The 24637-nt window shown below is 54.4% G+C and overlaps 2 protein-coding genes across 4 annotated transcripts in view; both read right to left on the minus strand.

The window, feature by feature from the left end:
* Positions 1 to 1303: 1303 nt before the first annotated feature.
* On the minus strand, positions 1304 to 16309 carry UHMK1 (U2AF homology motif kinase 1). Its single transcript, XM_058808191.1, has 8 exons — positions 16004 to 16309; positions 14747 to 15039; positions 11875 to 12066; positions 10974 to 11068; positions 9589 to 9665; positions 6155 to 6253; positions 5198 to 5286; positions 1304 to 4737 (listed from the first exon to the last, which is right to left on the minus strand). The coding sequence occupies exons 1-8, from the start codon at positions 16293 to 16295 to the stop codon at positions 4591 to 4593; spliced, it is 1284 nt and encodes a 427-aa protein (XP_058664174.1). The 5' UTR covers positions 16296 to 16309; the 3' UTR covers positions 1304 to 4590.
* Positions 16310 to 17037: 728 nt separating this feature from the next.
* NOS1AP (nitric oxide synthase 1 adaptor protein) overlaps positions 17038 to 24637 on the minus strand; it is a 42880-nt gene continuing 35280 nt past the window's right edge. For 2 of the 3 annotated variants that reach the window (XM_058808225.1, XM_058808224.1), the window contains exon 10: positions 20757 to 24441. In XM_058808225.1, the coding sequence (XP_058664208.1) occupies positions 24038 to 24441 (404 nt within the window). In that variant the 3' untranslated portion in view covers positions 20757 to 24037. Of the gene's footprint in view, positions 19106 to 19204; positions 19473 to 20756; positions 24442 to 24637 lie in introns of those variants that run through there. The other variant, XM_058808223.1, reaches the window with a different exon arrangement.

Genomic DNA, 24637 nt, shown 5'->3' on the forward strand with positions numbered 1-24637 from the left:
TGCGCGCCGCTCGCCCAATCGGCACCGGGGGAGGGGCGGCACCGCCCACCCCCTTCGCGGCGCCCCCGCCAATCGGAGCGGCCGCTGCGGCGCCGGCGGGGGCGCGCGCCGCTGGCTGCCATGGCAACGTGAGCCACGTCAGCGCGCGGCCCCGGCGGGCTCGGGGGCGGCGAGAGGGGAGGGAAAAGCCCCAAACGCGGCCCCAAATGCGCCGGAGAGGACCCTGCGAAGCAGGAGTCAGCCGGGCCGGGAGCCTCCCGGCGTCAGCAGCGATGACACACCGCGCCCCTGCCGTCATCGGGCCGCGTGCTATCCCGGAATGACAGCATGCGCTGAGCCGGAAGGGAACCTCAGGGACACGGAGCCTGCACAGCAGGGCGCCCCCGCAGCCACACCCTGCCCTAAACGCCCCTGGAGCTCTGCCGGGCTCGGTGCCGGGACGGGCCAGCGTCGGAGCGGGCTGCAGCCAAAGCACTGCTCACCCGGCGCCCCGGCAGCGGCCCCGGGCCTTGTGCAAGCCGCAGCTCCCCGGGCCGGCCGGCGTTAGCAGCGGCTCTGTGACTGCCTGTGGGCAGCAGCGTTCGGGGAACCCTCAGGCCAGCGGCAGCGTGGGGCGTGGGGAAGCGGGGCTGCCGCAGGACGCCGAGCCCCGAGTGCCCCCACGGCGGGCTCCGGCCAGGCAGAGGCCACCCCCGCGTGTGGGGCTGGGGAAGGCTGCCCGGGGACGCTGTGGACAGCTAACTGGGAGTACAGTTAAAGAAAGGTGAAGATTTTTATTAGTGTCTAACAGGAGTTATAACAGTAAGGAAATTACAATCACAGTTACTGCTCCCTGGATGGAATGCAGTTGGCATGAACTGAAACGTATTCCAAGCTGATTTCCCATACAGACACATGCTAAGGGGGATGGAGTGCAGTGGGGAAGCAGAGTGGAGACAGACTGTGGAAATCCTCGCAGGGAAGGGGAACTCGATGGTACTTTGCAGGTGATACTTTGCATATCCTCTGTCAACCACAGGAGAACGGGAAAGATGTCCTGCTGAGCCAGCAGCTGTGGTGAAATTCCCCTCCTTCGTTAAAGCCCAATAATGATGTTAACAGCCCCTCCATCCCACAGCTACGACCACCCCTCACTGGAACTGGAAGGAGCTCTGACAGCCATGGTCTCCGAGCACAAATACCAGCGCTGCCATGGCTGGGTCACCCTCCTGTCCCCCACACCGAGGCCCTGCTGCTCGGTGACAGAACTTGCTCAGCCACACGCACATCTGTGTCCCAGAAGAAGGGCACGCTGGACAAGCAGCTCGTACTGAAGCATGGTTTATTAATCACCTGTACCAAGCACACATCTGCTCAGCAATGCTGTGTGATGGATACAACAATTGACATCTAACCCGAAGGGAGGCACGTGGTTACAGGATCCGGCACAGCAGCAGGAAGTGTACTGAACCCTCTAGAAAGAACCTGGCTACAACACCGAGCTCAGGCTACCTTGTTATGAGGCTGAAGACCAGTGAGAATAAAATTAGGAATACAGCTAAGATTGGAGCTGACTTGTGCTTTGGCCAGTGATTTAAACACCAGGTACCCTACAACTAGGGTAGGACTATGTAGGTCGGTGCTACACTGAGGGTTATTGGGGGCAGCAGCACAGACCTGGAACCTCAGAGAGCATCTGAGGGGAAAGCCTCAACACTTGGGCACCTCAAACAAGCAGTAATCTGGAGATGAGGAAAGCCAGGCCCATCCCAGACACACCACAACAGGCGCCTTGGACTGATCACCATGCACACTTCAGATACAATCTAGAGTTAAGGAACTCAAAGGTTTTAGCAGGGCTAAAACTTGTGCCAAGACACCAACAGTCACTGAGACACCAGAGTGAGCTTCATCTTGATAGACAAAGTCTTTGAAGGCAGAGCATGAGGAGTTAACAATGCTTCTAAATGCTTCTAAACCTCCCTGTACCCCACAGCCTGCAGAAGGGTGGATCCAGTGACAGCACAGAGATCAACATCTTCAGCTCTTGCCAGGAGGAATAAAAAGAAAAGCAGCTTTGGGCTTTTTTACCCAGCTCAGTGCTCAAGCCTGGTCAATGAACATCTGGAGAAAAATGTCTGGTAGCAGGAGTTTGCATCAGGAGGATTTATTTAGCTCCTGTTAAAGAAGCTGTACAAAACCCCAGCCAAACTCTGGTGGAAGAGCTGCCATGCTGCAGGAATAGGCTGTAGCTCCTCTCTGAAGATGAATCCTGGCCCAGCTCTATCTCTAATTGAAAGAATTCTGACTGAAAAAGTCATGCTTGAAAGATGACAGAGCAGCTCACAGTCCTAGACAAATGCTGTGAGAACTCTGAACACATTCAAGCTCCATACCCGCATCCCAGCATCTCCCTGTCCCAGCGCTGCTATCCGTGACAGCGCTCACACCCTGCACCCAGGGGAGCTCCCTGGGGCCCCACTGGGCTGGCACTCAGCAGGGCAGGAGCTCTGGGGTCTGCTCCTGCCAGCTCAGTGCTGCTGCCAGGGTGGCATTCAACATGTGCATGTCTGCACCAAAGCGCTCTGACCCCCGGCTCAACCCGCAGGGACAGCAGCACTGCAGAGCTGAGGAGGGCAGCCAAGACCCAGCCAGACTTTAAACACTGCTCTCCACACAGGAAAAACCCTCACCCAGTTACCACTCAATTCCTCCCAGACACTAAAAGGTGCTTCACTCAAAGCACAATTAAATTAAAAGCAATGAATCACACACCCCACCTATGCAAAGGCTGCTGAACAGCTATGTACACCAAAGCAGCATCATTCCCAGAAAAATCTGATCAGCAAATCACACCTTAAAACTCATTGTGGGATTTTATTTTTTTTTCTTTTCCCTGGCAAGCCCACTATCCCAAAGGCAACAGAAGAATTCAGAGATTGGTCCTTTCTGAGGGAGTTTGGTAAGGGCCACAGTAGACAGCACTATACACCAGCACAGAGAGCAACTCAGACTCATGAAATGCTACAGACATTGCATCTCCTGACACACCACGCACAGGGCAAAAATCAAGAGGAACTTTTAAAGTGTAGGATTCCATCAAGTCCAGCATCAGCAAGATGCGAACAGTAAACTGCAAGGTAATTCAGGTATTATTCCAGGGAAGGTCAGGGATGGTTCAGGCAGCTGTTGCAAGTATTTTGTCTGAAGAAAAGAATTCAGGAGGGCTTTCCTCCTCACTAAAACTGGGACCAAGACCACAAGCCAGAATACACTGGTGACTCTCAAACAGGGCTGTTTCACACTGTGCCCATCAGGAGCAGACTGCCCACCCTGAAGGAGAGGCTCTGCTGGGTGCATGGGTTTGGGAATCCGTGGCAAACAGCCTCTGCCTGCCCCGTGGCAGCAGCTGACTGAGCAGAGTGTGCTCTGGGGGAGTGATGCTGCTCACCACAGTGTCTTCCCCAAAGGCATGTGGCTGCTGTCCCTGGCACTGTGAAAGACCTTCTCCTGGCCAGTCCAGTCTAGTGACTGCTTAAGCCCTTTCCATACAGGATCTCAGATTGCCTCAAGCCCTTTTTGTAACCTTGGAAGGACCAAAAGTGTCAGTGCTTCTAATCTACAAGTCTTAATGGGTTAATGCAAAACCAAAATGCACAACACAGAAAAGCCAAGCGTGGGACCTACAACGGACAAATATTTGTTCTTATAAGACTCCCAAGGCAGGAGTCCTGCTGTGACACAAAGAATACTGTGTGCTGTAGCACTCCTTTCCAAAAATATCACCAAAAGAGCTTACATATCACAGATGATTTGGCATCAGAGCTAGGGAGCATCAGTGCCAGCACAGGGTCTGTGCTACAAAGATGAATCCACACGGCGGGGTTTTCACATCTACTCAGGCTACAAAGTGCTTACAGGTTGTGTTGGGACTGGGGCTGGCACTGCTCTGACCAGGTCTCCACCATCAGTCCCAGCCCACCCCAGGCATACAAGCAAGCTCAGCTCCCCACAGGCATCACCCACACGTCACTGCCCAGCCCAGCATGGCTCTGCTCAGTCACAAGGACAGGGCAACCCCAGAGGCTCAGCAGATCCAATTTCAGTGCCTCTCTCTGCTCTCTCAGACCAAAAGTCCTTCTGGTCTGGTTTAGAGAGGATGGTGTTTCTGCTGCTTTATTTCTAACAGTATCAACAAAAAGCAGGCAAGCCTTCCTCCTCCTCCAACACCAGAGAAGAGGATTTGGTTACAGGAGAGCTTAACAAAGAAATGCTCTCCCCGGAGCCAAGGCCAGCGCTAAGGCCAAGACTTGGGTGTCACTTCTAATCACTGAGAAGCCGTGGCCAGGATCTGCCCCTGTCCCCCTCCTGCCCCCGGGCAGAGCCACACCCCTGTAAATGAGCAAGCACAGCACACACACAAGCAGCCGAAAGCGCCCGGCCTCCTCAGCACATCACAAAGCAGCAGTAAAGTTTCAAAGCCCATTCAAGTCCTTTGCACCTCTCCTTCACAGATGACTCGGAAGCAGGGCTAGGAAGCTCTTTTACACATTCAACTGTAAAACACGTGAGGAAGAGGAGCAAGACAACTCTCCTGATTGTTGCTACTGCCTACAGCAAGTTTTGGTACAGATATCCTCTCTTATAGGCACTCAGTGGGTAAAACGTAGCCACAACAAACTTGCCATCAAAAATCCTTCCAGTCAGCATTTTTTGGGCAGCTTTGGAATCACCAGCATTTGCATATTCAACAAAGACCTGAAAAAGAGAGAGGAGAAGTAGGACTTCCAGTGCACCATGCCACCTGCCCCCTCCCACCTCTGCAATGGGGGAAACCATTCCTAAACAATTTTTCCCCTCCATCCTTGGTTGAGCAGAGAGCACAGAAGCTAAGAGCTGAATCTCCAAACTGGGATTTCATCTCCTGCTCCTCCATTTAGTAAGGTGGGAGAAAGTATGCTGGTGATCTATACCCTCAACAATTCCTCTCCCAGCCATTGGCTTCTCCTCTTCATTCCTTCCATTCATGCTAAAGCTGACTGGCCACCTCCCAGGTTAGCTAACCTTACATAACCAGGAAGGAAGCTGTGCTGTCCCTCAAAACAGCCATTTATTTTTAGCACTGCCATCAGCCAGGAGATTTCCAGGCCCTGAGCAGCAGTCCTGCAGCACATGGAGTGTACATAGAACACACAGCTTCTTCCCCCCATTCACTTACTTGGCCTTTACCAGGATTCTCCTTTGGAATAAGCAAGGAAACCACTGGTCCGTATTTCTGACACTCCTCCCTTATGTCCTCCAGGATATCTGGGAAAGGAAAGAGCTGTTGTCTTTCACTTTGCAAACCAGGGCGAGCCAAGAAACAAGCAAAGGCGAGATGAACACATCAACAACACCTGGACAACAAATATTCCTTCCCTCTCAATTTAAAATAAACAAGCACCAGGTGACAGCAGAAGCTGACACTGATTAATGGACATGTAATGAGACGAAGTGTGTGAAGTGAGGCTCAGGAACACAGACCCACAGACATGAACCTCCAGCAGCAGGTTCCAGCAGCCAAAGCACTGGGGATTTAGGAGTGCCTGCTATGGCACTTGGAGGAGGGGACTGAAGGAGCTGGCACAATCCCCCTTTGTGTGAGCAGAACTGGGCCTTTCAGCTCGTGTCCCCTCTGGTGTGTGCCGCTCACGGGGATCTGACAGCACACAGAAACACAAATCCCACACCATGGGGTCAGCACCCTGCCTGCCACCCACCACGCTTTGGGAACTCCAGTGAGAAATTTTAGCTCTCTGCTAAGATCTTGGCTAAGTTCATTAGCAGATTTTTAAGGATCTCTGCTATTGGGCTTCTGAGTCCTGTACATATCCAGCAGAAGCTCAGAGCCACAAACACATTGGGAATTCGGTGGGCATCTAACCAAAGAAGAAAATAATTTTTTTTTTTTTAATCTGGGATTCTTCAAGAATTCCCTACAAACTCTGCTTTCTCTCTCAATCTCAGTCTATTCTCTGTTGGTGCAGTTGACCCCTTGCAACCGAAGCTGCTCAGCTGGGCAGCTCTGTTTGCTGTTCTTGTGCCTATGAATTGGTCACCTGCTTGCTCTCACATCCCCAGAGCCACAGAAAACAAAGTCTGTAAAACAACACTGCTATATGAGAATTGCACCAACCTTCATATTCTTCTTCACACTGCAGAGAAGCATCACTTAGAACATTTAGCAGCCTCAGCACAGGTGTGGGGAGCATCACCAAGTCTTCAATATGGGGAGCTGTTTGACACCCACAGAATTAAAGAAACAAAATCACTGTCAAAGGGGCAAGCAAAGAGGAAGATGACTCAATACACATTGTGATACTCAAGCACTTACTGCTCTCTGCAGAACAGTTTTGCTTGTCTCCACTATTAACTGCATTTATAGTCTGAATTCTCCATTTCCATCTTATCTTTACCTGTGCACTGAGAGACTCTTCCAACGGGTTCAGTGCACTCTGCAATTATTCTGATGCTAGCATCTGAAATTGCTTTTCAAATGAAAGCTAAAATTATGTCTACTTAGCCCAGTCTCAGAAACTGATGTGACCTCAAGAACTGTGCTAGTTGAACAAACTACCCCATATATGTATGGAGATGTGAGAAGATCAAAGGAATACTCTGCAACTGCCTCTCCTGTCACTGCTCCCAGATGAGCTGAAAGCAGGCTGGCCAGCTTCCCTAATTCCAATTCCTCAGCTGAACTAAGGCACAGGCCTCATATCTCCTTAGAATATCTTTTAGTTCTTCTCTGAACACCACATAAACCTCCCTCCCCTCAAAATCCAACTGCAATCCACTGTTTTGAAGAGCACCATACTTCAGCTGCTTAAACAATGCAATGGTGTAGAATTGGGCATGGCCACAAGGTGTGTGAGCAGTGATCCTTGAAGGACTTCACAGGAGCAGAAATAAAACCCTCTGGGTGCTGGACATGGGGCACTTGGCTCTAGAAAACAAGCAGCTCCAGGATGGCCTGGAACAGGGCAGCACAGATGCCACTGTGGGAGAAGGCAACAGTCAAGGAGAAAAGGCTAATGACAATCACATTCTGAGGATAATCATCCCTCTAGAAACCCAAAGCCACAGGGACAGTGTCACTTCTGCAGAAAAAAAAAGCTTGATTTCATGTTCCTGTACAATAGTGACAGGCCATTAATGAATTTAAGATCTGGGCACCCAACTTGCAGTACTTGGAGAATGTTGATGTGTTTATTTGTTTTGGGAGCTACTGCAGCTGAACATAACAGCAGGACCTCACAGCTCTGCCACTTTACAGTGAGAGGGGAGAGAAAAGGAAAACGGTTTCATCTCTCCAGCCTGAGCCTTCTGACCATGGCTGCAAAGTGAGCTGTTATTTTCTAGGAAATACTTTCCCCAGCTAAGCACACAATGCCTGTGAGGAAGCTGACATCTCTGCCAGGCACAGTCAGATGTTGATCTCACAGTGCAGGAAGAGATGCAAGGCAAGCACAGAAGCTGTAAATCCCCTGCCTGTCATGGAAGAGCCCTCAGGAAAAGCTCAGAGTATTAAATTACAGAGTATTAAATTAAATTACAGAGTATTAAAGGCCTTATCAGTGCAGATGATGCCCAGACAGCTCCCAGGGGCAGCCCTCTGAAGGAAGGTGCTGTCTTCACACAACCAGGCACATTCCAGCTACTAGTGCACCTCTAGGATTATTTGCAACCAAGACACATCAGATGAACTGAAGACTGAAAGAACATTTAAGTGTGACCCTTTATTTGCAGAATCATAGAATCGTTTAGGTTGGAAAAGACCTTTTAAATTATGAACTCCAACCTGGCATGGCCAAGCTCCCCACTAAACATGTCCCCAGATGTACCACATCTACACATCTTTTAATGGGCATGGTGACTCCACCACTTCTATGGGCAGCCTGTTCCAATGTTTGACAACCCTTTCCTTGAAGAAATTTTTCCTAACAAGCAATCTAAATCTCCTCCAGGACAACCTGAGGCTGTTTCTTCTTGTCCTGTCACTTGCCACCTGGGAGAAAAGACAGACACTAAAGTAAATCTGTCCTTCATTTCATGAGAGTTTTTCCAGAGAGGGAGACAAACCAGCCCCTAGAACTGAGACACCTGGTCTTCTTGTACCCAAGTGACAAATCCATTTCTGGCAATCCTCTGCCCTAGGAGGTGCTTTCTGCCCAGCTCCTCTGCAAATGACAGGTGACACCAACCACACTGACAACACAGGAAAGAACTTGATGAACTGGAAAGTCAAGACTTAGCTGTATATGACAAGGAAAGCTATTCTCAGCTGTCTTTGCTCTAAACAGAAAAGCTGTGTTCAAGTAAAAGGCAATGACAGGTCATTTTCTGACTTGCTAGGAAAGCAGCAGTAAATGCTTCTTTGTGCAGACAAGCATATGTGCAAGTCTGTCAAAGAAAAGAAGCAGCAAAGAGAACTAAGCAAAATGGAAGCTGTTATATAAACTCCAAGCACTAACCACAGAAGCACCTTCCTCAGTACAGTCAGAGCTCTGTGTGTTTAAAACCAGCCCAGAGGGCACTGCCAACACACAATTCCCTCTGCTCCAAAGCAGTGCTGGCTGTGAGGTTCAGCCATGGAAGACAGCTCTGAGTAGAACAGCTCCAGCTTCTGAGACACATGTGAAGTCTGGAAACAGGAATGAGTTTGTCACCTTTGCCTGATATACAGAAATACCAGTATCTATAAGGAGCAATACTTAATAATTTTGGCTGCAAGGTGCACCAAGGGGCTTTAGAAAAGCAGGGCTAAGATTCAAGGGGAAATGCTAGCTCAGGCTGCAGCATTAATTCAGGCTTCAGAAAAGCTGGATGCACAGCTCCTCACTGGTGCTCTGGAAGGCAGACAAGCTCTGGAGAATGCTACTCAGTTGCACCTGGACCAGAAAACAGGGAAGGACACAAGCCTGAACAGGGAGGTGTCAGCCCACCTTTGCTGACTGCCTGCAACACACATGGGGAGGTCTTGAGGAAACACCACTATTTTATTAATTCAAAGGGACAGCATTAGATGAAAGCCACAGTGACATCTGTCCATGATGTGCCACACAGGTTACTGCAGGCAGTCACTGCAGAACCTGGCTGCCACCAAAAACCACCTGTGCAGGGGCAGCAGCAGATGCCACCACCAGCCCATGCCCAAGGTGCTCACATTCCTGGAGATTTCTGAACTGGGAAACAGTTGGTGTAAGAAAAGCCATCCACTCACCATAAACAGCACTGCATTCTTCAAATGCACCTCAACAGTCAGAATGTTAGGTAAATATCCTGGTTATTTCTGTGCCTCAGATGAATGTGCTGCCAATACACTCTTGGAGACAGAGTTTAATCAGAGTCCAGCTAGGAAAAAGTGACAGCCTGTGGGGCTACAGGAGTAAGGCAGCACTGAGAGCACAGGCATCATCTGACCTCCCTCCTGTGGCACCATGGAGAGCTGGCAAGTGCCACAGAGGAGCAGCAACGAGGCCAGGCCAAAAAACAACAGGTAATTGCCCTCTGTGCTGCTTCCAGCACAAGCTGAGAAAGTCCTGAGCAGGGGCCATAGGCACAGCTTACCAAAGGGAATGCTGAAGAATGGGCTGCATAAAGCCTTCTCAGCAGAGGCTCGTTTTCCTTGGTCACAATGAAGCATGCTGTAAGAGAAGACACCTTTATGTTCATGCATGTGACATTCCTGCACTGACACATTCCCCTCAGGCTGGAAGCCAGCATAGAGGAACACCCCATCTTTGGGGTGGTTATGGTACAAGGAGAAGAGTGGGGAGCACATCTTGCAATTTGCAGCTGAAGCACACCAGAAGGATCCCCTGAAAGCATTTTGGGTAGATGGAGGAGCAGGCTTTCCTTCCTGATGTCCCTCAGCACCAAATACTGAGAACTGCTCACTTACAAGTCCACAAGGAGCACAGCATGTTCCAGCTCCACATCCTCAGGCCATTCATCCCACATCTCAGGCATACATGCAGTCTCATGAGAGTGATCACACTCCAAGGTGCTCCCACATCTTTTCTCAAATGGGGTTCAAAGCAGCTAATAATAACCCAGAGCTTGCCTGACAATATCCCTAACTTGGCTTTACCAGGGGCTCCTAATGCTATTTGTGCCAAGTTGTGTCTTCTTCCCTCTGTAGCCTCAGAGCACAGTTACAAGACAGTGAAAACAACACCCCTGGCAGACTCCTCAGGAGAGTTGCAAAAGTGCCTTTGAATCTTGGCAGCAGTGGAGAGCAGCACTTTCTGCCCCCTCTCTCATTTTTATGATAACAATCCCCAAAAGCAGCAAAGTCTGCAGTTTTCTCCAAATACAATCTCTCAGCTGCAAGTGCAAAGCACTGAAACAGCAAATGATCAACATCATGACTGACACTCTCTATGTGCTCACTCCAAATGGTGCCAAAATCTGAGGAACTGAAACATCTCCGCTAATGCTTGCACTTGTTACCAGCACAGGGGGAGAGAAAAAGGGGAGGGGAGGAAAAAAGGGAAAGGGGAGGGAAAAAAAAGGAAAGGAAAAGGGGAGGAAAAAAAAAGGAAAGGGGAAAGGGGAGGGAAGGGGAGGGGAGGGGAAGGGAAGGGAAGGGAAGGGAAGGGAAGGGAAGGGAAGGGAAGGGAAGGGAAGGGAAGGGAAGGGAAGGGAAGGGAAGGGAAGGGAAGGGAAGGGAAGGGAAGGGAAGGGAAGGGAAGGGAAGGGAAGGGAAGGGAAGGGAAGGGAAGGGAGGAAAAGGAAAAGGAAAAGGAAAAGGAAAAGGAAAAGGAAAAGGAAAAGGAAAAGGAAAAGGAAAAGGAAAAGGAAAAGGAAAAGGAAAAGGAAAAGGAAAAGGAAAAGGAAAAGGAAAAGGAAAAGGAAAAGGAGTGTTAGATGTGGGCTCAAAGTTGCTAAGAGTAAGGCTTGACTTTAAAGAGCACATCCTTAAAGAACAGTTATCAAATATGCTGTGGTACCTTTTGATAAGGTCTCTGAGGTGATAAGCTGGAATGGCTGAATTAACCACCCCCTCACTGGCAAATATGCTATCAATGATGGCAGAACTGTTTGTCTGGGAAGAAAAAGAAACAGTGATTAGGGAGGTAAGACCAGACTGTGCAAAGCCTGCCATATCCCATCGTTTTGCAGAGTGGATGCAGAGGGCTGTGGCTCTCTGGGGTTTTGTGAGAGATCCCCAATGCCCCTGGGGTTTTGTGAGAGATCCCCAATGCCCAAGCCTCACACATTAAACTAGCAGGCTCACATCAAATCAACCTTTTCCCATTTGCCAGCAAAAGCTGGAAATTTCCACATGCAAGAAACTTTTCTGTTGCAGTGGAGATTTTGATGGTGAAAGGATACTCCTTTTGGGAAGAGGAGCACAAAAAGTTATTTCACTCAGAACAGAGGACAGGCAGGTTCCAGGCTCACAATACAGAGCTTTCCTCTTGTTTTCTCAGGATACAGACTTACAAGAAGATCCCCAAATTAGAGCTAACATTAAACTAAAGCCAGCAAATAATTCCTCTGCCATCATGCTGCTGAACTAGCTGACAGTCATCAGGCATTGGTTTTGTTCTTCCTCCTATGCCACAACTACAGCCAGCACAGCTTGCCTACCAAATCTGGGCAAGACCCAGGCTCCAAACAGAGACTCCTGGAACACCCCTATTTCATAACCTGAACACAAGCAGCATTCAGACAAGCCAGTCCCACGGAGCAGGTGGGTCTTTAAGGCTCAGGAATCTTAATTCGCAAGACAATAGGATTAGATAAACATCCTGGAAACACTACCTAGTTGCCAGGTGCTACCTCACAAATCCAGATTATGAACAAGAGGCAGAAGGATTCATTTGGGGCAAGCAAGAAGTGTCTCACCTTCCATTCCTGAGATTGGACTGTATGTTTCAGTTTCATTCCTGAGAACATTTCCAGTAAAACGATTCCCAGGCTCCACAGATCCACAGCAGAGGTACACTCTGTCTCACTCTGGAGCCCTGCCTGTGCCAGGCAGTTCTGCAGCTCTGCCTCTGGAGCCCGATACCCGTCTGTTTGAATGTATTTCACATCCTACAGGAGACAAAACACAGGGGAAAAGTTGATTTTCCACACTCAGGTTCTCCACTCTATCCTTAAATCAGTTCTGATATCCTTCCAAAGGGGTCTCCAAAACACTATTGCTAAATTGACAGAAAGCACTGTAGAGCCAGTTGTGCAAGGCAGGCAGTTCAGCTCCCTATACTGCTGTGCTGAGGGAAAAGCAGGACTGTCTGGAAGAAAAACATCTCCCAGCAAAGCAGCACTAACATGTGGTTAGTGCTGGGACACACAGCACTGCTGGGAGGAAGGGGCTGGGTGTCCCTGTGGACTGGCCTTTTAACCTCTCCTACACGCAGATAATGCTAGAAATTTTGGAATAAGGGTTGAACACCCACAATGTGCTCCCACATGGGCTGCCTGAGAGCACACACAGCCCTGTCTGAGCAGGGAGCACCAGGAGCTGCTGCCATTGCTCAAGTGCTGATGTTCTCTGGAGGCAAGCAGCTGGAATGCTCAGAGAAGGAAATCATCAATGGCACTTCCCATGCCCCTCTTCCATCTGCCCTTGAAGCCTCAGGTGCTGCACAATCAGCACCTGCCCAGCTGCTGTGGCTGGCACAGTGAGAGGAAATGCCCACGCTGGAGCTGCCTGCTCCAAGGAAAGGAGGGAATCACAGAAGAATTATAGAATCACAGAGGTGCTGGCTGAGGGGCTGCTCTGAAGGCTCCAGTCCAGTGTCCTGCTAACAGGCAGTACCTGCTCAGTCAGCTGTGGCTTTGTCCAGCCAAGTCTTCTATGTGTCCAAAGACAAACTGCTGGGTCTTTTCAACATGTGGGGGCTCATTTTAGACACGCTGATGCAACACAAGGAATGACAGAAGAACATGCAAGTCTACTTCCTCCTGGATAAGGCATAGGATTAGGAATTCTTACCATGAGAATATATTCAGACCAAGATTATGTGGTTCTCTGACTGAAAGTTTACTGAAGACATCTTCCAGCAACAGAGCTCAAAAGTGCTTTATGAACTTAAAAATGATACACAAATTGCTCATCCTTGTCCCTCCTCCTATCAGTAGGGAGCAGAACCTCCAGCATGGCAATAGCAGCAACTTGGCAGGCCCCCAAACAACATTTAGAGATAGAGAAAACACTGTGATCAATGGCACCAGCAAAAAGACAGAGGGAATTTCACTCCTACCACCTAAAGCATTTTGAGAGCTCTAAGAGGTTGGAACTTTGCTCTGTGTACAACCATTCCCTGTTAAACACCAATGGCAGGAAATTTTGTGTAAGGATAAGCTTGGCATAAATAAAAGCATGGTCTTTGACTCAGATAAGGAAATTATGCATGCAGGCTGTGGCCCAAGGCAGGGGTGGGGACAGGACTCTGGTACCTGGTGCACATTCAAAGCAAGGTCAGAAGGTTCACACATACAACCAGCATGGTTTTGAGAAAGGGCAAAGGAAACTCAGCCCAAAGAAAGCAGACTGGAAGAAACCAAGGAAGCAAATAAAACACGCCATCAACTATTATGAGGCAACTCACACAGCAAGCAGCAAAACACAGGCCTGAATTAAATAAAAATACCTGCATTAGACACAGGACACCAGGAGTGTGTATTTTGCTGACAGACAGCAACAGATTACCACCAGAAACTCAGCCAAGAATGTGGGACAACTGAAGACAACACGGGGGAGTTAAGAAGTCCAAACATTAAAAACAACTCCTGTACCAAAGAATTCAGAGATAAGTCACCCACACAACCCCCTGATATTCACAATCAGTGGGCTGTGCTGTCAATACCAGGTAAACCAGTAAAAAAGTATATCAATTTAAAACTGCTAAGTGGGTAAAGTGCATGGAATAGGGACAAACCAGGACACTGTAGGAAGGCACAGAAAAATTTGCCATCTATCACCCAATGATTAAAGGCTAGTGTGCTGCAAGGTTACCTGATGGAAAAGCTTTACTGAGACTCCTCACAGGCCGCTACTGAGAGAGGGAGGAGTGAAAGGAAGATCTATCAAGCCAACAGCAGAATATCCTGAGGCTCTTTGCTTCCATCAGAAGCCATGGAAGAGAGGAAAATGGGCAAGGACAAACAACTCAGTAGCACCAAAACAAAAGTGACAGCAAGGAGACGGAGCAGGAGATCAGCAAACGGGACAAAGAGTACAACAGACACTGCCCACCCAGGACCAGACCACGGACTTTTGATTCGTGTGGGAAAGAAACATCCAGACTTCCTGAGGAAGGGAGGCTGCTCAAGATAGGGTGAAAGTAAAGGCAAGCACAAGGACACTGCCAGAGATAACACACTTGGCCAGGGAGGCTGATGGCAAAGCCTGGATTACTACGACACATGGTAAGGGATGATAAAGGGGAATTCTACACTTCTGAGTGCTCCCACTCGTCTGACCACATAAAAACTAGCAAACCTTCCAGGAAGCTGAGACACCACTTTTCTCAGTGCATCACTAACATTGGAATTTGTAGCACAAAGGCTAAGACATCAACAGAAACCAGAGACATGCAAGCAGAATGGAAACACAGCTTCAGTCTCTGGGGCAGACATAACTTCAGCCTTTCCAGTTAACCCTCAGCACCAGCTCAGCTCCTACTCTGATCAGGTCACTTGGAAAACACCACAGAGCCACACAACTCAACACAGAGCCATCTTGCCTCAAGAGTAGCACATTCCAAACCTGATTCCCCTCTTTGAAGCTAAGTCCAAAGTCAATGAGCTTAAAGCACTCCTCCTCTGCACTCCACAGGATGTTGCGTGGCTTGAGGTCTGCGTGCACATAGCCTTTGTGGTGCAGGAAAGCCAGGGCTTCCAGGACATCTCGGGCACAGTGCTGGATCATCCACATGGAGCAGCCCTGGTTGCTGGAGTGCAGCAGCAGCTCGGACACGCTGATGTCCAGCAGCTCCAGGAGCAGACAGCGGGACGGGCCGTTGGCAGAGTAGTGGTTGGTGAACACGCCATAGAGTGTCACTACAACGAGACACGGGGACAGGCGTGGGTAAGGACAGCAGCCAGCACCTGCCACTGTTCCTCACCGCAACAGCAGCTCGGATGGTTTGTAACGGGTGATGCTCAGAGAGATGGAGAACCAGGGAGGAAGAAGCAAGGGAAAAGCATTTCACCCCTCCGAGCTTCAGAGGACAGGCTGGTCCCACAACACTGCTACAGTGACAGGGCTGAGCACTCCTGTTCAGAAGGACAGTCTCTGGGACATGGATGAGCACATCCCAATGGGCAAACTGGACACTGTGCCACTCTTTAGAGACCTGTCACTGTCACCCAGTGACAGACAAACTTTGCAGAGTGGGAACCCATGTGCTGTCTGTGTGTCCAGGCATTAAAAAGCATTTCATGCCAACAAAAAATATCAGTGGTGGGTGAACTTAGGCACTTCCAGCAATCACCTCTGACACACAGCTTCCTCCCTTCCCTGGCCCATTCCCACCCAGCAAGGCAGCCCTGGAGCTGTAGCACAGTGGGAACACACCGTCCCACAGCCGTCCTGCAGGGATCCCAGTCCTTGCTGGGGCTCTGGCACCCTGCCCAAAGGAGGGCTCCAGGGTGCCCCGCCTGCAGGGACCCCTCTGCCCATCTCTCCTGCCCACCCTGGAGATGTCACTGCAGAACCCCCAGCCGGGGAAGAGGTGGGGTACCCAGGAGCACTCACTGCAGGGAAGCTGCTTTGGGGTGTCCAGGCGAGGGGCCCTGGAATCTGCCCACCCAGGGGTGCCAATCCGAGGGGCACACTGGCCTGGGGATGCGTCTGGGGGCATCCTGTATTCCCAAAGCAGTCGGGAGCTCCCTCCCCTGGCTGCGAGGGCGGTCTGGAGACACCAGTCTGGCAGGGGGAGCCTGCCCTGGGGGTGCTCTAGGGACAGAGGTGCCCGAGCAGGGTGTGGGGGATCGGGGGGCAGGGGTACGGGGGTGCCGTTACCGATGTTGCGGTGCCCGCGGAGCTGCTCGAGCGCGGCGCGCTCCTTGCGGAACCCGTACTCGGCGCAGTCGGCGGCGGGCGGGCGGGCGCCGGGGCGGCGAGCGGGCCCGGGCCGCGGCCCCGGGGGCGGCACGAACTCCTTGACGGCGCCGGGGGGGGCCCGGGGATCCCCGCAGCAGCGCACCCGGTACACCGAGGCCGAGGAGCCGCTGCCCAGCGGCGCCTGCACCTCCCACAGCCGGCCCAGCGCCTCCAGCAGCGGCGGCGCCGCGCCCCACGCGCACCCCGACATGGCGCCGTCCCGCCTCACATCGCCGTCCCGCCGCGGCCCCACCGCTGCCCCGGCACCGGCACCGGCCCCAGCCCCGGCCGCCGCCGCGCTCCGGCCGCCATGACACCGGAAGCGGGGCGGCACGGCGGCGGCGCCGCCCTCGGCGGGGAGGGGCCCTCGGCCCGGGAGCCAGCGGCTCCCCCGGCAGCCGGGCCCGGTGCCCTCTGCCCCGGTACGGGCGGAGTCCAGCGCCCTCAGCACTCGCGGGGGTCACCGCCCTCAGCCCAGACACCAACCAGGGCTTCCGCTGGGGTCCCGTCTCCCCAGTGCCCCGAGGTCCGGTCCCCTCAGCCCGGCCTCCAGTACCCTCAACAGCCTCAGAGTTCCGTCCCCTCAGCCCGGGCTCCGGTACCCTCAACAGCCTCGGAGTTCAGTCCCCTCAGCTCGGGCTCCAGTACCCTCAACAGACTCAGAGTTCCGTCCACTCGGCCCAGGCACCGGCGGGCTCCCATTACCGCAGCACCCCGGGATCTGGTCCCCTGTGCCCGAGCCCAGCCATCACCCGGTGGTGCCAAGCGCAGCAAGGCAGCCACGTTCTCCACCCCAGTCTGGGCACCACCAAACTCCCCCTCCGCCCCCTGGCTCCCCACCAGGATGGCGCCAGGGTCGTGCAGGGTGTCCTCTCCCATCAAGGAAATGCCACACATCAGTAGGTACAAAAGCCAAAAAAATTTATTGTGCAATCTGCATCTCTTGTCTCAAACCACACACACGCACCCTGACAACATAAATAGAGGGAGTGGACTCTAACCGGCTGTGAGTGACAACCCTCAAGGGGAAGGTTCCCTTGGGATCACAGCGATTGAAGATAGTGGTTCTTCAGACAGGGCCTGCACGTCCTGGTTTCCATCAACACCTACACCGCAGTGCAGACCTGGCAGCACACACACACCCCTGGAGCTGAGGGTGCAGGTGGCCATGCACAGCGTGATCACATTGTCAGGGTGTGTGACACCTCAGCACTGAACATGGTCTCTGTGCAACTCTGCGTCCCTTCACTCTTGAGCAGGGCTTTCCCAGAGCACAGAGCTGCAGGGCCCCAGTGCCACTGTGGCATCCCCACACCAACAACAAGGACATGGGGGGCTGCTCCCAGGGCGAGGGGATCCCTGCTCACAGCTTCCTTCCTCCAGCGGGATAGCATGGCTTTGGGTGGTGGAAGACATTTCTTCAGCCCAACCATCCTGTATGGCCCAGAAGGAGCTGTGAGCAGCCTCACCCATGAGCTCCTGGGTTCCTCCAACCCAGCCTGGGGCTTTGGAGCTTTTCCTCTGAAAAACACCTTTGTGGTGAGGATGTACATAAAAGCTCTAAGTAAAAAGTTCCATCTCACAGCTGCTGCCTTGCGTTGACAGAGATGTCCCCAGGCTGGCTAACTCCTCCTGTAATCCATGGCAAAACACTCATACAGCAGTTTCAGAGGACCACGTGGCTTTGTGTGTCCCAGTCTTGCAGAGACCACTGTCCCAGGAAATAAAGGGGAGCAGTGACTCCCCTTTATGGAGAGGGCTGCCTGCCTGGACATCTCTGTCCATGGTGGCTGGGATGAGACCAGGAAACAAGCAGGAGCTGGAAGGGAGTCTCACAGAGAGCTCAGCTCCCTGCCAGAGCCCACTGGCCAGCAATTGTGCATCCTGCCAGAGCCCAGTGCATCTGGGGCTCCAGTGCAAGGAGATGGCACTCAGCAGAGTAACACCACGAGGTCAGCACCTGGAGAAGGCCCTGGACACATCTGCTGTCCTGGCTCCTGGCACCAGGGCTGGGTGAGCCCGCTGGTACCCAGGACGGGGCATCTCAGCAAGCACATGGTGTGAGCTGGGAAATCCTCTGGACCAAGGCAGCCAGTGCAGACACGAGGAAGTGTGTGGTGCATGTGGGATGCTCACAGGATGCTCGCTCCAGCAGAGCCAATGGGGTTTGGGGCAGGCTGGCACTTCTACCCCCACGCACCCCCTTGGTTCCCAGTTCAGCAAGGCTCCTGGCTGCAGACAGGGTGGCAGTGGCACTGTGGCAGGACAGGAGCTTGGCATGACTAGGGTGAATAGGGGGCCAGAATGGGGCTACAGAAACCATGGCAGGACAGGCTGTGCCCCTCCCGGAAATCTGGGGAGAAGCAGGTTTTCATGGCTCCCCAGAGCCCACACTGGGCAGCAAATGGGTCGTTCCAGTCCAGGACTTCCTCCTTTCCAAAATAATCACCCCAAAAAAGGCAAGTGGCAGTGAGAGACAAGTCTGGGAGAGCCAGCCCCCATGGCAACCCTGTCACAGCTACCCACTGCTACTCAAAGGACAGTAGGTCAGGATGGGCCCCCTCCACCTCCCAGCCAGAGGCACGTGGTTCTGGCCGCCCTGTGCTCGCTGCTGGCTCGTGCTCCAGCCCCTGTCTCCGTGAGGGCTTCTCTGTGCTGGCTGACATCTCAGTGGCCCTCTCACCCACTTGCCACTGGCTCTCCTGGCTGCCCTTATGGATGAGGTCGGGCACGGGTAGGGCACTGGTAGGCTGGTCCCTGCTGGGCTCTAGGGCACCTGTCACACCGAGGTCACCAGGGCATGCTGGAGGGGACGGGTCCCCCATCCCCGGCTGCTCCTCTGTGGGCTCAGGGTGAGCCGGGGGTGGTTCAGGAGGCTCCTCGGTGCCACCCCTGGTGCCGGTCCCCTCCGGCTGCGGAGCAATGAGCATGTCCTGGGGGGTCTTCAGGGCGCGCGGTGTCCGCTTCTTGGTGATGGGGGGCGGGGGCTCCAGCCGGGGAAAGGCCTCCAGTGCCACAGCCCTGCAAGCACAGAGGGACAGCTGCATACAGCCCCACTCTGAGCCCCTCCAGCCTGTGCCCATGGCGCTGGCACGGGGCGCTCGCTGCGGGGACACTCACCCGTGCTCAGCGGGTGGCTGTCCCGTGGCCAGCACGGCGCCCGCGCTGGCGTTCACCTCCATGGCTCCCACGGCGGGCAGGCCGGCCGGCTCCCGGCGCCGCAGCAGGTCGTTCACCTTGGCGCCCACGGCCTTGCCCAGGTTGCGCAGGTGCTGGCTGCCGGCAGGCCGGCAGGGCTGGGGCACGGCGCCCGCCGCGGCAGGGACGTGCTGTGCCCGCGGCGCGGGTGCCGTGCCGGCGCTGGCGTTCTCAAACATGCTCTGGTCCACTGGAGGGGGCAAGGGAACAGAGAGGATGTGAGTCAGGCTGCAGGGGGATCCCAGCAGGGCCGGCCCAGCAGCACTGTGGGAACACAGCTTTGGGGACGGGGAGGATGTGCCTAGAGCCCTGCAGAGGCTGTGGGCAGCCAGGCGATGCCAGGGCTGCACGGGGCAGTGCATGCACAGGGGACCAGCGTGGGGCAAGAGAGGGTAGGAGTGGGCCCAGGGCCCCACGCTGGCACTGCCAACACAGAGAGCTTCTCTTACCTGACACCAAGCGACTTGGGAAACAGGTTGTGGAAAAAGAGAGAGCGAGAAAGCATTTACCAGGGGAATGGCAAGGGCCGAGGCCTGTCCCTTGCACACTGCCAGCTGAGGCGTGCTGCCAACCCCCTGCTCAGGTATGTCATGCTACCTGAAGAGATGGGACTCACATGGGGTGAGTCCCTTGCCAGCCACACCCTGGTGAAGTCACAGCACCTTCTCTTGGGACACCCATGGCGTGGGCTCTGCACTGCCCACCCCACCATGGCTCCCTCAGCTCAGCCCAGGCTGGGTCTCTGTGGTGGGTGGCAGCAGGTGCTTGCAGAGGAAAGGGCTCTGCAATCAAACCCCACCTCTGAGCTACACTGGATTCCTCCACCATGTCTTCCCAGCAAGAGTCCCTGAAGCTGTGGGGGCTGCCCCCAGGAGCGCCAGCTCAAACCCCCATGGCTGCCTCCATGTCAGAGTGGGTCTGTGTGATGGCCCCAGGTAGTTCCTGGGTCAGCCTGGTGCTGTTCTGGGGCCTCGCTGCCCATCAGCATCCTCTGCCCAGCTCTACCTCTGCATCTGGGGGCACATATGAGACAGAGACAACCACCTCCCCATCCCATGGCACAGCCAGAGAGGAAGCGTTCCCAGCACTGCTCCAGCCTCGTGGTGGGCTGGACTCTTACAGGGACCCCCGACTCACTGCAGGCCCTTTCCTCTGCATTCTGTGGCCCCACAGTCCTGCTGAACAGCGAGCTGCCTGCCTGCACCTGCAGCATCTGCCAGCCCTGGGGTTCATCCTACAGCTCTCCATCTGCACCAAGAGAGCCACCCAGCAGTGCGTGGGCAGCTTCTCCTCCAGCCTGGACACCAGCTCTCGGGAGTGTGAGCAGCCTGACAACTTCTTGAAGAGCTCTCTTCTGGCTCCTCAGATGACTTCCAGCCTCTGAGAGGGACAGGCTGGCCAGCAGCAGAGCCAGCATCATGGTCCAGGACAAACTCACTGCTTCTAAGGGCCAGCTTGCTCCAGCGTGGCCACCAGTGCACGCTGTGCTGCCCCACCTTCCCCACACCATGGCTGCTCAACACTCAGACCCAGCACAGCTCCCAGGAGGGCTACACCTTCCAGGGGTTCTGCTGCAGGCCCGAGGTGCTGGGGGAGCAGGAGCTCAAGGCACAGGAGGCTGCAGCCCCCGCGGTGTCCGTGCAGCCCCAGCAGCCACGGGAGGGCACTGCTCCATCACTCCTGCCAGAAGCACAATGAATTGTTCAGGAGCAGTCAGCTCCTGCCGGCGAGCTGCTTTTGCCTACACAACACTTCTGCCATCCTTTAAGAGTGGCTCTTCCCTATTTTTCCTTTTTCAGCTGCCAAGAATTTCCCGAGCCCCTGGAAGTGCCGATTAGCATCTCTGCATCTCTGTGGGGAGCTCTGCAGATGCCAGGAAGTCCCTGGCACCCTCCAGCTGTTGGATCAGCCCTGAGACAAGCCCTGAGACAAGCCCTGTGCTGTGCAGTGGCTGAAGGGCACGACTGAAACACCTCTACTCCCAGCAACATTCTGGGCATCTTGCTCTCGTGGGCATCCTGTGGCTAGCACAAGCAGGGGTCCCACAGGAGAGGAAGCTTAGGTTGGAGGGGGTCTCTGCAAGGCCAGAGGATGCACTGCTGGTGCTGGCACCCAGCATGGAGAGGGAAGGAAGTACAGAAAGAGAGAGTCAGTGAGAAGAAAGTGACAACAGAAAGCCTTGAGAAATAGAAAGATTTATTTAGCAAAAGCCAGTTGACTGATGACAACATCCAAGGGTTAAGTGCACTTACAATGACAGATTGGCTTCCCAGATAGATTCAACAGTTAGTAATATGACAGTTGTAGGAAAAGAAAGGACAAAAAATATAGCTATAAAACCCCTGTCAAGGTCCATAACAAAAGTGAGAGGCTAGAGAGGAGTCTTGGAGGCAGCACTGACTTAGGAGGGGTCATTTACATGTGTACAGCCATGGTGCAGCACGAGGCTGGCAGGATCCCACCCGGCCCCGGCAGCACCCCCTCGGCCTGTGGGGCACCTGCCCCTGTCCCCCGTGGGCAGAGCGTGGGGCAGCAGCCTGGGGCCACATCTGGTCCTGACAGCCCCTCACAGGACCTGAGCTCTGTGTGTGCAGCAGGGATGGACTGCAGCAGGGGCTCAGGAGATGGCTCCTCCACCTGCTTCCTGAGGCAACCCAGCCTGGAAGAGACCTCTGGCCTGTTATTGCTCCTCTTGGGCTCTCCCTTCACCTGCCCCGTGGGTACAGCTGAGCTCCTGCTGCTTCTTCCCCTGAACGATCTCTCTGCCCATATGGAAATCCCTGTCCAAGCTCAACCCTCCCTACCCTGTAAGCACCATGCCTTGTGCATGCTGCCATGCTCCCTTCCTCCTCCTAGCTGGACCAACCTCTCACCCTTGCTTTCAGCTCCAACTGCTGCGAGCTGGCAGTGGCACGTCGGGTCCCTGGCACAGGGGCTGGCACACAGCCGTGCCCACAGCCGTGTGGCACAGGGCATAGGGAGGCAGTGGTGCCTGGGGGACAGGAGCACCATGTGCCAAACAGCACCCTCTCCCACCCTGCCTGCTCTGTGGCTGGTGCAGAGCTCCCCTGGACACCAGGGCACTGCCGGGGACACTGAAACATGTCCTTCTCTCCTTCCCACTCTAGCACCTTGGAGTCCACCCAGTGCTGTCGTGTGGTGGAGGGTGCACAGCACAGCTTGTGCTGACCCCAGGGGTCTCACACACACACTTCTCAGCAGCTCTCAGTCCCCAGGGGACCAGGGCAGAGAGAAGTGATGGACTTTGCTCAGCAGCCAGGCTAAGCCCTGGAGGAGAGCAAGAGGTGGTGTCAGCCAGGGGTTAGTTGCAGGCAGATTGAGCAGAGACAGAGCTGGCAAAGGTGAGAGCAGCAAGGAAGCAACAAAGCAAAGCAGAAGCAGGATAGGAGGGAGGATGGGGAGGAAGACAACTGTGCCAAATCCCCACCTCATCGAGTGCTTCCACATGAAGCAGGGTGGACATCAGGACTTTGGTTCATACCCCTTCCAATCTTGGCCTCTTAGAGGCTCAGCACCAGGCAGGTGATAAAAGTGTTTGCAGAAAAGGAACAAGCTCTGGGTCCCTTGGAGGCCCCCACAGATGGCTTTCAGCCATAAGTGTCTCGAGGGCTGGTGGGGGACCCCTGAGATCCTGGATTCACTTTTCCAGAGGGTGCAAACCAGAGGTGTGATGAAGCACCACCAGCAGTTCACTCCCCATTGAGGCTGGAAGTGTGCTCAGCCCTGAAGATGCCAGTGCCAGCACTGCAGCTCCCAGCCTTGGTCTGGGGCAAAACAACTGCTTGGAAATGGGAGGGTTTGTCTACAAAGCAAAGCAGGCAGTTTGTAGTGATTTGAAGCGCTTGAAAATGTGACTTGAGAGCATGAAAAAGGCTTTGAAACCTGGCAGCTGCGCCAAGGAGCCAAAGGATTAGGGGGAGGACACTCCACAGCTTGATGCTGCATGCCCTGGCTCCCTGCTCCACACTGCGCTGTGCCTTCCTCTCTGCTGCACAGCCTGCATGCCCTCCACCTGCCTTGGCATAGATAAACCCTGTCCTGAGAGTGACACATCCCCCTGCCAACACCTACCTGCACCTGGCCAGCCTGTGCAACCTCATCTCACCTCTTCAAATCCTTTCCAGGCTCATCCCCACTGTCCCTCAATGCTCACTTCTCACTCACAGACCCACTCTGACAGTGCACCATCACCAACCCTCATTTAGCATGGCCCTGTACTTGTCCCCCACCCTGCCCACCATGCAGAGAGCCAGACCAGCTGCTCTGTCCTTGCTTACCACCTTGGAGCTGCCCCCTCAGTGCCTCTTGTCTCTGCTCACTGCCCTAGACTGCTCGCCCATTCCCCCAGTAAAACCCCTCCTCTGCTTCACTGCTTCCCCAGCAGCAGCAGAGGCTAATCCAGGAGAAGTCCCTTACCTCTGCCTGACCTTGACACACAGTTTGAAGGGAGACGGGGCCGGGGGGGAGCACTAGGAGCTGTCAGCTCTGTCTGCTGCAAAGCAGGGATGCTGCAGCTCAGCACACAAGCCCACACGTGCCGGAGCACGGCACGCCCTGGGCACGGCTCCGTCCTCACCTCCAGACACTCGCGACCGGGCGCCGGAATCCTCCTGCTCCCTCCTCTGCCCCCCTCCCTCTGGGCTGTGCCATCCCTGCCAGGGCCACGGTGCTGCGGCCGGGGTCCCCCCCAGCTCCAGCAGGCCCTGGCTGCTCTGCACCACCTCCTGCTGACCCCTACACCGCGATCTCGTCCTCCAGGCTGTCGCCCAGGTCCTGCCTGGGCTGCACGTGGAGCAGGCGCGGCGGCTCCTCCTGGGACCAGGAGTCGCGCTCCTCGCTCTCGTCCGTGTTGGACTCGTACTCGGAGGCGATGCCTGACTCGCGGAACTTGATGAGCTCCAGGCTGCCCAGGGCTGGCTCCGGGGCGGGCGGCCCCGAGTCCGGCAGGAAGCGGTAGCACTCCAGCTTCACCAGACAGTCGTTCCTACCTATGGGGCTGCCCATGCTGCTGGGGAAGGCCGGGCTGGGGCCCAGCGACGGCGGGTGCGCGTCCTCGGGCTGCGGGGTGGTCGGGTCGCACAGGACGGGGAGGGCGTTGGAGCGAAAGGTGATCTCCAGCAGACTGTCCTGGGAGCCTGCTGCAAGAGAAGGGCACGGCTAAGAGGCCCAGCTTGCCTGGGCATCCCCTGGCCACCGCAGCTGGCTGCACACTGGCCAGAGGAGGACAGTCTGGGGTCGTTTGAGTATCAACCTCTCCACTCTTGCTGTTTTGAGGGGCTTATTTGGTGTCACTAATGCCAGGAGCTGCTGCTGGCCAACGAAGGGCCAGTTCTC

Source organism: Ammospiza caudacuta, chromosome 7 (genome assembly GCF_027887145.1).
Source record: "Ammospiza caudacuta isolate bAmmCau1 chromosome 7, bAmmCau1.pri, whole genome shotgun sequence".
Lineage (NCBI taxonomy): Eukaryota > Metazoa > Chordata > Aves > Passeriformes > Passerellidae > Ammospiza > Ammospiza caudacuta.

Excerpts from the sequence above, each read along its gene's own strand:
- UHMK1 (XM_058808191.1), bottom strand. The coding sequence starts at position 16,295 with ATGTCGGGGTGCGCGTGGGGCGCGGCGCCGCCGCTGCTGGAGGCGCTG. Across the intron at positions 15,040-16,003 it reads CCGCGGGCACCGCAACATCG|TGACACTCTATGGCGTGTTC; the intron begins GTAACGGCACCC and ends GTCTCGTTGTAG. Across the intron at positions 6,254-9,588 it reads ATTCTTCAGCATTCCCTTTG|CTCCCCATATTGAAGACTTG; the intron begins GTAAGCTGTGCC and ends GGTGTCAAACAG.